Source organism: Tursiops truncatus, chromosome 11, assembly GCF_011762595.2.
Source record: "Tursiops truncatus isolate mTurTru1 chromosome 11, mTurTru1.mat.Y, whole genome shotgun sequence".
Taxonomy (NCBI): Eukaryota; Metazoa; Chordata; class Mammalia; order Artiodactyla; family Delphinidae; genus Tursiops; species Tursiops truncatus.
The window spans coordinates 27,374,803-27,392,795 of record NC_047044.1 but is presented as its reverse complement, the minus strand read 5'-3'; the positions used below and the strand labels follow the sequence as shown (position 1 = coordinate 27,392,795).

Sequence of the window (17,993 nt, the reverse complement as noted above, 5' to 3'; positions counted from 1 at the left end):
GACCCACAGCCTTTGCCTCTGCCTCAATCATTCTAAGAGAGCCAGAGAGCCTCCACCCAGAACAAGGCCCTACCAAGCCCTTATGCAAACTTTATAGCAGCCCACACCACCTTCCTGAGACAGAGCCAGCAACCCCCTGGTACCCTCAACGAAGTGTGCCAATATTAAAATATGTGAGATTGGGGCTTCCCTGGTGGCGCAGTGGTTGAGAGTCCGCCTGCCGATGCAGGGGACACAAGTTCGTGCCCCGGTCCAGGAAGATCCCACATGCCGCGGAGCGGCTAGGCCCGTGAGCCATGGCTGCTGAGCCTGCGCGTCCGGAGCCTGTGCTCCGCAACGGGAGAGGCCACAACAGTGAGAGGCCCGCATACCGCAAAAAAACTGTAAGATCAGTCACTTTCAAACATGTTTCTCATCCCTTTAAGTTTCAGTCACGAAACGATGAAAAGCAACATAATCTCTCTGCTCTCATCCTCTGTTCCTGCCACTAAGAACCCTCTCTGTACATTCTACCCATCTTCTGGAAACACAGTTCCAGGGCTAAGCTTTTTCTAGAACTATCACTCTATTTCCAAGTCTAACTGAAGTTTGGTGCTCCCTGTACAGATGCTGATTCCCCATCAGCCCTCTCTGATATGTAAGGACTGTTCTGTTGGGCAAGCAGGAGAGGTTGACTTTTTCTAGATTTCTTCACTGCCATTACTCTCTCCCTCAAGTAAAAGGTTTATGCTGCTTTGGGAATTATGTATTCATTTATTCTACCCTCTATGCTGTGTTGCTATCATCTATAAATCCCTACCTCATTCACTGAAGACTTGAGACCTGATTTAGTCTTTCTCTCAATCCCAATTTCTGCCAATTTCCTGGGAAATACAAAATACATAGAGAATTAAGAGGACAGCCTCAACATTCATATCATCTTAATTCCTGGACCTTTATTCATTCTATTCAATCACTCACATGCAGGATCTTGTAATCACCTGAAATTGTTCTAGATAAAAAAAATGTCAATTATCCTACTCTGTGACCACAACTTCCTGACTGTCTTCCAGTTTCATGACCTCATTTCTGCTCTTCAATGTCAAAGAGACATTAACCTCAATTTTATTCTAGCATATTTAGCATACACCTAGCTTTTCTTCCTGAACCTCATATATGGATATGAACTAACCTTAACTATTCTTTCATCTAATTCTCCATTTCCTTTTACCTCCCAAGTTTCCAATACAGCCACTCCAAACAAAAACCCAATCCTAGATCAATGGTGCAATCTGCTTTCTCCACACCTACATTTCCAAGCACTATTAGAGCAAAATCACAAACCTCCATAGATTGGTGCCACCACAAATTTCTAGACTCCAACCTCTATTATATACTCAGAATCATCTTTTCACTCCTGTCACTTGAGTGGGGTTCTCATCCTCAAATATTCCCCTAAATAACCATTTAAAAGCTTAATCTTAATCTCCAAATTCTTAATCTCTGTCCACCAGACATTCAGCTATTACTATTCAAACCTAACCTGGGGGGTGGGCGGTGCTATATTATCTTCAGGAATGACCTACCATGACTTTTCTTCTTCTTACCTACAAAATTATACATAGACATATATAATTCAAAAATATTTACACACTACTATATGTAAAATAGATAACCAACAAGGACCTACTATACAGCACAGGGAACTATACTCAATGTTTTGTAATAACTGTAAAGGGAAAGAATCTGAAAAATAATATATGTATATATATATACACACACACACACATGCATATGTATGTATTTATGTATAACTAAATCACTTTGCTGTACACCTGAAACTAACACAATATTGTAAATCAACTATACAATAAAAATAAATAATGAAGTAAAATATATTTAAATACACACACACACACACACACACACACACACACACACACACACACACACACACACACACACACACACACACACACACACACACCCTCCTTTCTTCAAAGGATATCCTTCACAGGATAAGTTTGAATTTACCACCACCCATTGTATCAGTGACATCACAGCTTATAAATACCTTATTCCTTCAGTCACCTCCCCTTCTCCAATATCCTCAATTATTCCCCCTCTACTAGTCCCTTTGTCCTACATTATAAACACATTCAGGTATCTCTGGTTCTCAAAAACACTTCCTAGACCAAGTCCCACTCCAGCTTCTGCCCAGTCTTTATGCAATTCACATTTTAACTTCAAAAGTAATGCATATTTACTTTCCCCATTCCCTCATCTCTCATTTACTCATCAATCAAAAATCAGACATTCATGTCTATCACTTTATTGAAATCATGCTTCACAAGGTCACTAATTCTTAACTACTTAACCTAATGAATATTTTTCATTTATCATACTGGGCGTCCTCTCCACACACCCACATTTGAAGTTGCTGCTTACTCCCAACTTTTGACTCTCCCTAGTCCTTTGGCTTTCACTCTGCAAGGTCTCCTTAATTGCTCTGATCATTCTTTCTTTGAGCTGTTCTTCCTCTACTCATCCATCCCTTAAATGTTAGTGTTTCCCAGAAGTCCTGTGTCACCAGTTGTCTGTTTTTCTCATTACACTCTCTCCCTGGTTGATCACATTTATTGTAATAATTCCATTTACCCCATAAATACTGTCTCTCACAGCTAATATATAGCATGGTCCTCTCCTTCAGGCTTTTTAAATTAATACATCCCATAGGTGCCTCAAGACTTGTCCAAAACTGAACTCACTGCACTGGCCATCTTTCTCAAGTTCATTAACACAGCTGATGATACCTCCATTTACCATGTACCCAATGTTACCAGTCTGCAAGCCATTCCCTATCTCTGTCATTCCCTACAACTATTAATTTATCTCCAAAGTAGTATTCATATTTGTCTTAAGTAGTATTTTACCTCCAAAGTAGTATTTACTCTACCTCCAAAGTAGCATTCATATTTGTCCCTATGATATTTTTTAGCAATTGCTTAAACTAAGACCATCATTATTAGGCTTCCCTGGTGGCGCAGTGGTTAATAATCCGCCTGCCAATGCAGGGGACACGGGTTCGAGCCCTGGTCTGGGAAGATCCCACACACCGCGGAGCAACTAAGCCTGCCCACCACAACTACTGAGGCTGCGCTCTAGAGCCTGCAAGCCACAACTCCTGAGCCCACGTACCGCATCTACTGAAGCCGGGGCACTCTAGAGCCTGTGCTCCGCAACAAGAGAAGCCACCGCAATGAGAAGACCGTGCACCACAAAGAAGAGTAGCCCCCACTCGCCACAACTGGAGGAAGCCCGCGTGCAGCAACGAAGACCCAACACAGCCCAAAATAATAAATAAAAATAAATTGATAAAAAAAGGACCATCATTATTTTTCACCTAAACTACTGCATATATTAGTCTTTTAACTGATCTCCTGTTTCAGAATATTCTCTCCAAAATTCATGTTTTACAAAACCATGAGAATAATCTATTTAAAAATCAAATCTGGCTATGGCACTTCTAAAGACCTTCAATACCTTTCTATCTTCAAGCATAGATAGAAAGGCCTTCCATAAACTTACCCATGTCTAATGCTCTGGGCTCTTCTCCAACTCATCTCTAAGTTACACTTTAAGCTCCAGCAAAACCTAACAGTTTCGTTCATACCAGCTTCACTATTCTTTTCCTTGTAACTTCTACTTGGAGTATACTACTCACTATCACCATCTTTGCAACCCAGAAACATCTACACAAACTTTGCAACAGACTGCCCCTTCTAAGGAAATTTTCTGTAACTGCTCTTTTCCAAATTTTATCAGAGTTACATAACTGTCTTCTCTATGCTATCATAATAATTTTATACACATATATACACCTAGAACTATACTCATCACATCTCTTTAATTAGTTTTTAGGACTTTTCATAATGAGAGACTTTGCCTGGCCTCTTTGCCATCCTTTTCTTATTCCTCCCCAGAGATTGAGAATTTAACTAACTGGAAAGCTTGGAATAAGGAATCAAGAATGTTTAACTCAGCCCCTTGCTCTCCCCTCAGTCTAAGAGACAACCTGCCTATAAGAAGGTAAAAGGCTGTCATTTCCAGCTTTGTCTGTGATTGGATGAATAAATTTAATTCTGCGGTACATTATAAGAAAGTCCTCTTGCCCGCAATCTATACCAAATTCTCTACCTCATCTTTACTACTCTATTTTTTTGCTACTCTTTATAATAAAACTCCTAGAGTTATCTATATCCATTGCATCAAACTTCTCTCTTCCCATTTTCTTTTGGACCCTCTCCATCAGGCTTTTGCCCCTCCTTCTCTTTACAAATTGCTCTTACCAATGTCATCAGTGACTTCATGTTGCCAAATCCAGTAGGATTCCCAGTTTTCATCTTGTTTGACCTCCATCCTTCCAACTACCCAAGCCAAAATCCTTGTAATCATCCTTGACTTCTCTGCCAATGCCCCATATCAATCTATCAGTAAATCTGTCAGCTTTGAAAGTATATCTAGAATCTGACCATTTTTCACTACCTGCACTGTTTCCACTCTGATCCAAGCCATATCATTTCTTGTGTCAATTATTATAGTAGTCTCTTAGTGAATTTGTTTCTACTTATGTGCCCCTACGGCCTACTCTCAATACAGTAGCCAGAGTAATCCTATGAAATTATAAGTCCGATCATACTACTCCATTGCTCAGAAACCTCCAATGATTTCTCATCTCACAGTAAAATCCTTAAAATTACTTATGAAGCTCGACATGTTCTGATCCTCTGTGATCTCTATGGCTGTGATCCCTATGGCTTTTAACTCTCTTATCACTCACACCACTCCACTCACTGGCTTCTTGATGTTCTTGTACACCTTCCCTTCCTTTAGATCTTCTCAAAGATGCCTTCCCTGGCAACCATATCTAACATTGCAGTCCCACCTCCAGATCCCCAGATACTTCCTACTCCCCATCCCTTTTTTCATCTCCATAGCACTTCCACCATCTAACACACTATATATTTTGCCTATTTACCTTGGCTAGTATTTGTCTTCCTCACTAAGCTCCATGAGAGCAGACATCTTTGTCTATTTTCTTTGCTGCCATATCCACAAAATCACTTCCTTGGCTAAGAGTAGACATTAATATATATTTGTTGACTGACTGAATGAAAGAACAAATAAATGAATACAATATTTGGATCTCTAACCACCTGACTCCCATGCCACTATCCAAACTCAGAAGGGAAAGAAAGGCATATATTACTTACTGCCTCCTTTCAATTCCAACATTGCTTCTGTGTGTATATCATTAGATTGCCATTTCCTAGAAGGCAGGCACTGTGTCTTACTCAGCTCTCTAATTTCAGTGCTTACCACTGGGCCTGACACACAGTGCTCAATAATATTCAATGAATTAGTGAAAGACCAAAGAAATAAATGAATGTCAAATTCAAATTCATTTCAAACATATGGGTACCGTCTTCTGCTCACCATAACAAAAAAAAAATTTAACTTATTTCAATCTTCTGAGCTATACTATAGAATCTGTACAAATTTAACTCAGTCACATTTTCTATACCTACAATTCCAATGTTCATATGATAGCTCTGAAACAGGGAAAGACATGACCAATAAACAGTAAGTTCTACTGTAGGAAATACAAAATGTTATTTTTTACTGAGGTAAACTAAAGTGAGAAATTTTATTTGCATTTTTAATTTCTAAAATAAGGTATTTTTAATAAACAATAATAAATAATTTATTATGTATAAATAACAATTTAAATAATATATTCTATTTAAATAAATTTAATAAATTTCTTTAACAGAAATTTAATAAATTTAAAATTTTTATATAAATTTATAAGTAACAAATTATTTATAATAAATATTTTTTAATATTTTAGAAAAATTTTTCAACAGAGCAATCAAAAGAAAAAGATTTTCTGATTATCCAGATACTGAAAATTATCAAAACTCTTCATAATCAAGTACTTTGCATTATCTAGTTTCACCACAACAAAAGGATAATGATTTGGTTAATTTTTGTTTAAAAGGCTAAAAATTCAAATACTGTTTACCTGAGCTTCACGAAGTTTTGCTGTAGTGCTTTGCTGAAGAGCTTGTTGTTCTTGATGCTGTTGCTTTGTTTTATCTAACTGATGCTGCAATTCTGTGGAATTTGTTACTTTTTCCTTCAACTTAAAAAAAAAAAAATGAAGACTGTCAGTTGACAACTTAAAGGCATAATGCTAGCATATAAATATCTGGTAGTACTTCAGATCTCACAATTCTCAAGTCTGAAGAGAAAATTCAATTCAAACAACAGATAAAAATCAACTTTAAAAGCAATATCTCATTACTTATAGAATCGTAATCTCATGATTAAGAAATTATTCCTTAAGAATTCATTCTCATCCTGAAAAGTATAAAATTCTTTCTCCAGGTTGGTATTTAGTTTATTATTGTTTTTATATACTAATATGATCAAGGAATTAATTATATATTTATTTTAATTAATTTTAAATTAATTATATAATTATTTTTGTAACAGTATCCATATTTGTTTTACTTTTTTCACAACAATCATAATTATCACTTACTGGGAAACAACAGCATGATCTACCACACTAAGATTTTGGGTCTAGAAGAAAATCTTTTGCTGAAGCTACAGATTTTAACTCTCAGGGTTTGTTCAATTCTAATAAAAGAAGTACTTTAATGATAACTTTTACTTTAACCAAATATCAGTTACCATTTTTGCCAACTACAGCTTAAATTAGGATAGCATACAATCTTATGTTTAATTTTTAAAAGAGAAAATCCTTAAATGCAAACTCAAAGTTTATATGCACCAACTACATGTCATTAATGCCCTCATCAACTGTTCATTTTCCAGAGTCATTAGGAATTGGTCCTTCCTGGATAGGAAGACTCTTCTTGAGCAGCCTGACAGGTTCACCCCGAGAATTTATCCTGCCTAAAGCTGAAGAGCAGCCTTCTTTGCACATTTTTGTTGAGAACTTTAGGGAATACAATCACAACAAAATGACTTAATGCAGTTAATAAATAGGACATTTTAACTGGGGAGAAATAAAAGTCCCAACTTAAAGTTAAAAAAATCCAATTAAAGCTCTTGACCATAAAAAGATTAAAAACAATACTTAAGATGCCTCAAATCTATCAATAAATGTACTAATGTAAACTCATTTGAAATGCGAGCTTACCTCTTCTTCTAAACGAGAAAGTTTGAGCTGTAGATCAGCCACTTGTTGTTCTTTATCCATCAGCTTTTCACTTGAAAGCTGTCTCTGTTCCTTCAGCCTACCATGAGCTTCCCCTAGTTGGCGCTCTGTCTCCAGAAGTTTGCTATGTAACTTCAGAAAAGGAAAAAAAAGTAAGTACATATGTATAAACACACCTACGATCACCACCATTACTACTACCACCTACTTTCCAAACAATGTTTTATTTTTCACCAATATAAAAATAATATATTAATTTTCCTGATACTTTAGAGGAACCTAAGAAACAACTGAATTTTAATCACATAAATTATGACTCATAAAACTGTAACCAAACATCACAGATTTCAGGGTTTTTGCACTCTTTAAAAAAAAAACAAAAACCAGCAAACCTGAAGCTCTTGTTTAGATATAAGTGTTGTAATCACTTGAGGAAATTAAATAAAACAAAACTTAAAAATTAAGACACTTAAGGCACATTCAGACCTATTCCACTGTAGTTTTTAGAATCCCAAAGTGATTCTTGTAGTTTTCCCATAATTATGAACCACCACAACTGACTTCTTACATTTGGGTACTGAATAGAGCACAAAGTATTCTCAAGTCCTCAAACTGGCACACAATTTCTAAATAAAATAGAGGAAAGAATAGTTTCTTAAAATATTAGGTGATTCTCATTCATTAGCTTTAAAATTGCCACCTAGCTAAAACTAAAGGAGAAATTTTTCTTGGAGCTAGAACTATCACTTTCTCAAATTCCTTATTTTCACTAATACTACCAGAAATAACAGCTGGTTTCTCTTGTGGGACTGGCTGGGGGTGGGTCTATTAAAAAAAAAAAAGTTTGTACTAATTTTAGAAGAATTACTGCACAAGTGCTGGGAGTATAGAACAAAAAAAGAGTGGCGTGGAGATAAAGATGCAAGACATTCGGCAAAGTTTACACACTAAGAGTATTTCTACACCCCAGCCTCATAACACATTAAATCAAATCTCAGCATGTGCCTCAGCAAAACTGGAAATTAATAACAAGCATACTATACAATTGCTTTCAATCAAACCCATTCATATTAAATCTGAAAATATTAAGAGTCTATAGCCTTTGTGTCATATATACACTTATATGCTCTACACTTGCATATTTCTCCATAAAAATTCACAGTTGGCAAGGAAAAAAATAAAGTTCTATCGGAAGAGTGGACACCCACTATTTTCTTATGCTATGAAACAAGCTGCAGCTGTCAAAATATATCCTATCCTCAATAAAGAAAACCAAAGTGGATTTCTAAAGTAAAGCATGCTTCAATCTAACTAAAACAGGAATCAGTAACAGTTAAAGAAAAGACATTTATTTTATTCTTGTCCTAAGCCAGCACCCTGACATCTCTCCGTTTTCTTCTTCTTCTTCTTAAAATGCAGTGAATTAGCCTGTAGTAACTACCCAAACCCTCTCCTTCTCACTACAAGAAGTAGATCCAATCCTGGTATGTGAAAGCAAAGGAGGCCTTCAAAGTAAATTCATATTTCAAGCATCTAAGTGCTTGATCTCTTACAGACAGGCATCCCCTACATCTAGTTCCTGAACTTGTTGGATAAGAATCACCCAATATCATTATTAACACAAAGATCATCAGACTTCTCCCCTAGAAGTTTAGATTTAGTACATTTGAGCTGAAGCCCAGAAATCCATGTTTTCATAACAAGAATCAGATGATATTTAGTTTCAGGAATCATTTGCCAAAAAGCAACACTTTAAAAAGCAGCAGTTTTCAATCTCAACTACACAGTACAATCACAGGGGAAACATTTAAATACACCAATGCCCAGGCCTATGCCAGAGATTATGGCATAACTGAGTGGAGGGTGAGGCCTTGATATTGATAATTTCTTAAATTTCCCCAGGTGATTCTGGTGTGCAGACAGAGTGAAGAACCACCAAATTACAGATAAGTGTTGCTCTGGATGTAGAAAACAAACTTATGGTTCCCAGCAGGTGAGGCGGGGGGGTGGAATAAATTGGGAGATTGGGATTGACATGTACATACTGCTATATATGGAATGGATGGCTAGTGAGGAGCTACTGTGTAGCACGGGGAGCTCTACTCAATATTCCTCTGGTGGCCTATATGGGAAAAGAGTCTAGAAAAGAGTGGATGTGTGGATGCGTGTGGCTGATTCACTTTTCTGTGCACCTGGTACTGACATGGTATCGTGGGTCAGCTATACTCCAGTAAAAATTTTTTATTAAATAAATAAAGATAACTGTTGCTCTGAAGCGAAGATTTACTAAAGGGGTGAAAAAAGAGATATTATATATTATAAATAACTGTCATTATATATTATAAATAACTGTCATTCTTTACTGTACAATCCTGATAAATCCCTGATCTTTAATAAAGAGATGAATCTCAAATCAAAGCTGCCCAAGGGTGTAAGCAGGCCAAAATCCCTTAAGCCGTAATGCCTATATCATTTTAGAGTAAATATGTTAAGGAAAAAAAAGGATAAACTAAGAGCAAAAATAGTACATCCTGGAATTATTAATAGAATGGTCTATCCTAAAGTTACATTTTGAGATATACATACATGTATATGTTCTCTGAGAAATTTAGTTTTGTAAACTTATATACATAATTCTTTATTCTATTCATTAAGTTCCAATTAATGTTTGCTAAGTGCCAGGCCCTATTCCAAATGCTTCACAAATATTAACTAATTTAATCCTTATAATAACCCTATGAAGACAGTTCCATTCTTATCCTCTTTTTGATAGATGAGCAAACTGAGGTACAAATTAAATAACTTGTCCAAGCTCACACAGCTTGTAGGCCACAGAACTGGAACTCAGAAAGCTGGTTCTTAAATCCACACTCATAAACCACTATGCTATTTGAGATGGCATGTTAGATAATTTTTTTAAATGAAGTTGGACATATGGGTTGGGGAGTGGGGGATACAAACTACTGGGTTAGACAGGCTCAAGGACATACTGTACAACATGGGGAATACAGCCAATATTTCATAATAACTGTAAAGAAAAAGAAACCTTTAAATATTGTATAAAATTTTTTAAAAATTAAAAAAGTAAATTGATGACTAATTGTTTAATTACATAACATCATTATCTGCACATCTGTGGCTATTTTGAAAGTGCTCACGAACACAAATATGAAGAATATGGGGTACTTTGTTTTCAAGTCCTTTGTTGACAATTGACAGCTATCTATTTTTGTCAGCACTGATATGGGAGCTGAGGATACAGTGGAGAGCAAAACAAACCCAGTTCATCCTTACACTCTTTAAGGACGCTGAAAGAAGGTTTAAGGTGAGGTTCACTTCCATTCTTCCAATAAATACTTACTGAAAGCTCTAAGTATAGAGGCTGATAGAGTACAGAATAAAACAGATTCCTCAAATTAAGTAGCTCACCATCCAAAGGGAATGGTAGATAATATACAAGTAAACTAACTATACAATATAAAGTATTATAAAGAAGCAGCTTGCTGGAATAAAGTAGGGTCCAGAATAAATGGAAAATAAGCTATTGAAATAGAATGGTCCAGAAAAGCTTTATTGAGGAAACAATACCTGAGCAAGCCTTATGAAGAACTGAAATCAAGAACACTCTAAGAAAAAAACATGGGCAAAGGACCTAAGGCAGGAAAGTGCTTTGAAGTGTTGGGAGTGTTTGAGGAACTGAAAGGAGATCAGTATGGCTGCTTCACATGTTGGAGACAAGCTTGAAAACAGACATAGTGTGGACCATACTACACACAAGTGCTTACATGACCAAGTAAGATATTTGGATTCAATTCAAAGTGTAAGCAAAGCCACTGAGGTTGTTAAGCAGAGGAATAAAGTGATATCCTTCACATTTTAAAACAAGGCCTCTGGCTTCCATACAGAGAATAGACTAAGGAGGTCTCTAGAAAAAGGAAACCTGTAAAAAGGCTAACAGTAGCCCAGGTGAGCAATGGCAGCAGCTGAGATTAAGGGTGGTAGCAGTATAGATGAAGAGAGGTGGACAGATTTGAGTCATGCTTTGAAGGTAGAATCCAGACAGCATGCTGAAGAGAAGAAGATAAATGGTATCACTTCAAGGTCTTCAGTACAACTTCTTTATTTTGTACAGAATTGTGACTAAACCAAAAAATTAGGTACATTCAAGTCTTTGAATAAAAATATTGAGTAGGTTCTCAAAAATTCCTGATGCCCCTCCACCCACTGACAACCAAATGAAACCCAAATTCCTCAGCCTGCTATTCAAAAGCCTGCATAATAAACTTCCAAATGCTCTTTGGATTCAAAATAGTCCACTACTATTACACATACCCTATCCTCAGAGCAAATGCGTGTCCCTCCCTGGTTCTTGTGATACTTCCCTGCCTCTAGTTTACTTTTCTGCCTGGAAGACCCTCCTGCCTTCAAACTGCAACTTGTCAAAACCCATCCAATATTCATAATTTCAAGCACCATCTCTCTCTCTCACACAAAGCTTTTTTTGATCACATTAACAGGACAAAATAATTATACAATATGAAGTACTATGGGGCGAGGGGGAGAAAACAGGAGAGGAACTCTTCCAAATTCCCATGGTATATGAGATCATTTTATTTTAATTCTCACATTCATTGGTATAGGATAGTACTTGCCTCATCCTCAATGAGATTTACATAATCATTTAAGGTAGGTACTGTTTCCTTTTTCATTTCTGTATCTCCTAATAAACAAGGCATAGTGTCTTTTAGAAATCATAAATGCCCCATTTGTTCATTTGAACTGAAAGGCAAATATCTAAGTTATATTTAAGTTATTCATTGATATCCCCAAGCCTCTGTTTCCTTCGATTATGAATGCCTGCATTTGTTCATTCACTTACTTACTAAAACATCTGCTGATTAATAAGCAAAATGCCAGGTAGTTGGGAAAAAAAATGAATAAGACATGGTCTCTGCACCTGAAGAGTTCAGAGTCTAGTGAAGAAAGATACATAAGTTATGATAATATACTATACTGTGATAAGTAAAACAATCAAGATATGTAAATGCTTGGGCTTCCCTGGTGGCACAGTGGTTGAGAGTCCACCTGCCGCTGCAGGGGACACGGGTTCGTGCCCCGGTCCGGGAAGATGCCACATGCCACGGAGTGGCTGGGCCCGTGAGCCATGGCCGCTGAGCCTGCGCTCCACAACGGGAGAGGCCACAACAGTGAGAGGCCCGTGTACCGCAAAAAAAAAAAAAAAAGATATGTAAATGCTTAAGCCATCTCTGGAGGGAGTGGAGGTGAGAAGTGGCAATATGCAGAAAAAGATTTCTGGTAACGGGACAAGTGGGGTAAATTGTATTTATCAGGGAGAAGAGAAATAGGAAGAGTATCTCAGGCTAAGAAGACAGAGGACTGATGCCACAAAGCCAAGTATCACTGCCCTATAAATGAAAATAGTCGAAAATTATCAAAAAAAAAAAGTGGCTGAGGACTTTAATCTCCCCCAAATTTCCATTTTTCTACCAACTTTAATGTTACCTATAAGAAATAATTAGAATAGAGAATTCAAAATTTAAGTTAATGGCAAAGTCAAAACTTCCATGAAACTTCTGAGAGATATTATTTACCTATAAAAAATAGTTGTTAGGACTAATTTGTTTTCTTCTTTTAAAATATTTAATTTTTATACTATTGGTTTAACAGTAATTATATTTTTAAAATTTAGTAACAAGAAAAGAAAAAAGATAAGAATTTTTAAATAAAAGAATGATCAACAATTTGAATTATTATAATAGCTAATACCTGCTGAGTACCTACCATGTACCAGGTACCATTCTAAGCAATTTATATGTATTAATTCATAAACACTTCACAATAATACTATATGATAGATACTATCATTTTAAGGGAAATTGAAATTAACAGAAATGAGATCTGACACAATACTATAGGTTGTGAAAATTAAGAGTTTTTTTTTTAAATGACAACTTTTTTATGAACTATATTATGATCAAACAACCATCAAACACACTAAGAAGAAACCATAGGGGGAATTACAATAAATAAAAGTTAACAGCTCTTACTTGATTAATTTCACTTTGGAGTTGTAATCCATGCTGTTCCTTTTCTTCTCTCTGTTGTTGTAGCTGTTTAAACTCTGCCTTAAGGTGCTGGTACTTGGTCTCCACTTCTGATAATTCTTCTTTGAGCTTTTGAGTAGCCTCTCCCTTTTCACCTAGCTCTGCCTGTATTCTCTGCAGTGAGGTTTCAGATGCAGATAACCTTGACTGAAGCTGTTGACAATCTAGGTCTTTTTGATGAAGGCTTGCTTGTATATTCTTTCTACTCATACATTCTTCATTATGTTTCTCCTCTAACTGAGTGTAGTCCAGTTCTTTCTTCTGCAACTTTTCAGTCAAGTTCTGAAATAACAATTTTTTTCTTTTCCTAATATTTTTAATTATTCTAATTATTCAAATAATCTTTAGAGCAATATCATTTCCTACTAAATGTTTTAGTAAATAATATAAACACAGTGAAAATATTTTAATCAAGAAGAATTAAATTGTTATATACTAACTTATGGTTTTATTATTGGTCTACTTGACTAAGCTCTATTAATATAATTTAAGAATTACCAACAAAATTTTGACATAAAATGAAAACATTAAAATCTACTAACTAGATTCTTTAGGCTATGCAACATATTTATAATCTCCCATTTGAGTTAAAAATTGAAACTACCCCTCTATTATCAAAAATTACTTTAAGTAACAATATGGCAATTCTGATTTTTGGCTTTGCAATTTCATAATTGGTAAGAGCTTTAGCAATAACAATACCATTTACTGCTCTAGTATGCCTGATTCTACTGATTCCTCATTTTTGCTCTTCTTGACAAACATCATTTTTAAGAGTCACAAGTTTAAGACTTACTCAAATTTCTTTCTAGGTGTGTAAAACAGTGATCTTTTTTAAAAATATCACTTACCTGCCTTATATTTGTTATTTTACTCAACACTATCAGGTACAAAATATAAAAATGACACCTCCAATCAAAGATCTGGATCAACCAGCCTAATCAAATGTTAAAGTCTGGGCTCAGTGGAGTTTTTACTACTAATATTGAACATTTTTAGTCAAGATATTTACACACAAGATATGGATCAGAATTTTGACTCAACTCTGTAAGAAAGATAGCCAGGAAAAGAAGCCACTATAAGCACCTGATGAGTCAATCATGGACATTTACTATACTCATTTTTATACACAGTGTGCTAGAAGGGGATAATACAGAAATAGTGGAGAGGAAGCAAAACTTCTGGCCTTTAAACAGACTATAATCTAAATGAAACACATTTAAAAATTTTTTCTAAGTTAAAACATAATGCACAAACACAGATTAATACAAAAGCTGTGTTAAATTTCTCAAGTGCACAATTTTTTTTTAAATGAAAAGAGCAAAGTCAGGTGGGGCTAACTAGTAAGTTAAAATCACCTGAAAACAAAGTTTGAACTTGGTAAAGTAGTGAGAGGAGTTAAGGACAAGTTGTGTCTTGACTGACCAACAGACACAGAACAAAAGAGGTAGAGCCAAAAGACTAGAGAAAAAAATAATAATTTTGAGTCAAACTACTTGTTAGGAAAGTTCTCTCTTTATAAACACTTTGTCTTACTCGTTAGTAACTCCACATCTTTCTTGACTTGATTTCATACTTTTTCTTTTAAGAAAATAATATTTATTTTAGAATTCATAAGCTAAATTAAGTCTATTCATTGATCATTATAAATGCCTTGCATCTTTTCAAAGAAAATTCTAAGTTACTAAATTTTATGAATGCAACCATGCTCACAAATACTTGGGTGGGATATAATTTTAAAACATGCTACAAAAATTAAGTCTAGTAGTGAGGTAGTGAGCCTTCCTCATAGGCTTACTCATAAAGTGCCCAAGTAATCCTACTAGTTCTATACAAAAAGGACCCCTCAGACAGCTTTACTCTTTAAGAAGCAAAAATACATTACAACCATTCACTTTAAAATTCACTTATCCTAAAATATTAATCAAAATCTTCCTGCTTTATTGCACAGATGAGATAATTAAATTTTATTTAAAAGAACCTAAACCACTTTCTTTTTAAATAACCTAATCCACTCACATTATATATTTTTTATATGCAAAAGGTTTACTATATCTAGTATCACAAACTTTTTATCCTTATTATGGTCTTCTCATGGAATCTGAAGCAGAAAGTCTAGTGAATACATGGTTTTCGAAGATTGATTTTTTTTTTAAGTACAGTAGAATCCATTAAAGAAAACAGTAATTGCACTTTCACTTCTGCATATTAATCCTTACAACAAAAGATGAGATAGACATTATCATCCCCATTCTGTGGATGAAGAAGCTAAAGCTGAAAGAACCTGATATGACTTGGCCAGGTAGCAGAGTCACATATGATGATTCTAAGTCCAATAAAGTTTTCACAACACAATTCAGACACTCCGTGAGTCAATTCAGGCCTTCCCAAAGCATACACTATTCAAGTTTAAATTATAAAATGAATGTTAAGCTTAACTCATAACATAATTATCATTTGAGTAAGTAAAATTCTTTCCTTCCGAATGTCCAGTTCTCTTTTGACTTCCTCACCAATTGTTCTTTCAACATATTTCCTTACAGAGACAATTTCCCTGTATTAGACTCTGTTATTCACTTGTTACTAGCCCAGGTAATGAGAAGAAATGCAAAAAGAATGGCATTTTTTATTGCTTGATAGCTTACAAAGTGGTTTCAAGGATCTCATCTCGTTTGTTCCTCAAAACAGCTTTGTGAGAAAGAACAAACTGAACTACTTGTACCTCTCCAACATCTTATATTTTGTGCTCTTACATGTCCCCAAGCCTTCTGTATCTAGCTCTCAAAATGAAATGCCATTAACCCCTCTGCCATGTGACATGCTCCTAAGCATCCTTAAAGACTAAGCTAAAGGGACTTCCCTAGGGGCGCAGTGGTTAAGAATCCGCCTGCCAATGCAGGGGACATGGGTTCAATCCCTGATCCAGGAAGTTCCCACATGCTGCAGAGCAACTACACCCGCCCCCGAGCACCACAACTACTGAGATTGCGCGCCAAGAGCCCGTGCCCCGCAACGAGAAGCCACCTCAATGAGAAGCCCGCACACCGCAACGAAGAGCAGACCCCACACACCACTACTAGAGAAAGCCCGCACACAGCAACAACGACCCAACACAGCCAAAATTAATTAATTAATTAATTTTAAAAAAAAAAACAAGACTAAGCTAAAAAGTTATGTCTTCAACAAGAGTCTTTCCTGATTTACTAGGCAGTAAGTTAGGAAAACATCCACCTTGGTCTTGACTCAACTCTGTATCACAAAACTTACAGTAAATAAAAACAGTAACAACAAACATTCACTGAGGTGCTTACTCTAAGCCAGGCAGTGGTCTAAGCACTTCAACATCTATTACTTTTTTTAATACTCATATCAATCCTAAGAGGCAAATAAGTATAACAGTACTTCTTAGCAGAAGAGGAAAGAGACTTTGAGAGGCTCTGGGTTACAGCCAGTCAGTTACAAAGCTGGCATTTAAACATGCCTTTCACCACTGTACTATGCTGTTCATCTCAATATACCACTTTGCAATACAGTGGTAATACACAGCAATACAACTACTTGCCATATCTGGCTTCTGCTTTGGCCTATGAACATCTTAATACTGAGACTGTGGGAAAGCGGAGAGCAATGAAGGATGGGTAAGAGGTGAGACCCAAAAAATAACTCAGTCTCTTACAATGACCTATATTGATCACATTAGTAGCTTTAAATAAGCATATGATTTTGTTCAGAATTTATATGGAAATAGTTAATTAAATTGAGCTGCAGAATTTTGTTTAAATGTCAGCATATGATTCTTATTAGAAACCAAAAAGGAAATTTCTTCAAGATTCCTGGCTTGTTTTTAAGTTTTCAAAGCCAGTGATTAAAAAACACTGGTTTAATGCTGAAAATCTTGACATTAACAAAAAAGTAACTATTTTTTCAATTCATTATATTTTATAATGTTATCTATCCACCTTGATGCTGCCTGTGATCCACAAAAGCTGCCCAAGGCATTTCATTAATAGCCTTCAAAAGACCAGGCACAAGGGCTTCCCTGGTGGCACAGTGGTTGAGAATCTGCCTGCCAAAGCAGGGGACACGGGTTCGAGCCCTGATCTGGGAAGATCTCACATGCCACGGAGCAACTAGGCCCGTGAGCCACAATTACTGAGCTTGCGCGTCTGGAGCTTGTGCTCCGCAACGAGAGGCCGCAACAGTGAGAGGCCCGCACACCGCGATGAGAAGTGGTCCCCGCTCGCCACAACTAGAGAAAGCCCACACATCGAAACGAAGACCCAACATGGCCAAAAATAACTAAATAAAATAAATAAATAAATAAAATTAAAAAAAAAAAAGACCAGGCACAGAGATTTCCAAATTCGTAACACTTGGATATCACCACTGTCAACAATCATGGTTTGCCAAGGACTTGGGTGAGGAGAGGTGGGGGAGCAAGGATAATAAAAAAAGGTAGATGCACATCTGTGCTTACTCTAACCAGTGAAAACAATCCTACACAGGAAAACACTTCAAGAAAAATTTGAAGTCTTACTTATGTAAAGATTATTAAGATTAGTAGAAAATCCTATTATTCCCTAATCAAAACTATCCTAATTTTACCACACTAAACCGTCTTGAGTCCATGTATTATTCAT

General features: G+C 36.0%; 1 protein-coding gene across 8 annotated transcripts in view; it reads right to left on the bottom strand.

Annotated features, from left to right (window-relative positions):
* Positions 1 to 17,993, bottom strand: part of EEA1 (early endosome antigen 1) — a 137,121-nt gene that overhangs the window by 46,530 nt on the left and 72,598 nt on the right. For all 8 annotated transcript variants that reach the window (XR_012324266.1, XR_012324265.1, XR_012324264.1 and 5 more), the window contains 3 exons: positions 13,297 to 13,635; positions 7,211 to 7,360; positions 6,065 to 6,184 (listed from right to left, as the gene is read on the bottom strand). Coding sequence is in view for 4 of the 8 variants with exons in the window: in XM_019952706.3 (XP_019808265.2) it covers positions 6,065 to 6,184; positions 7,211 to 7,360; positions 13,297 to 13,635 (609 nt within the window). In the remaining 4 variants the exon portion in view is untranslated. The remainder of the gene's footprint in view (positions 1 to 6,064; positions 6,185 to 7,210; positions 7,361 to 13,296; positions 13,636 to 17,993) is intronic.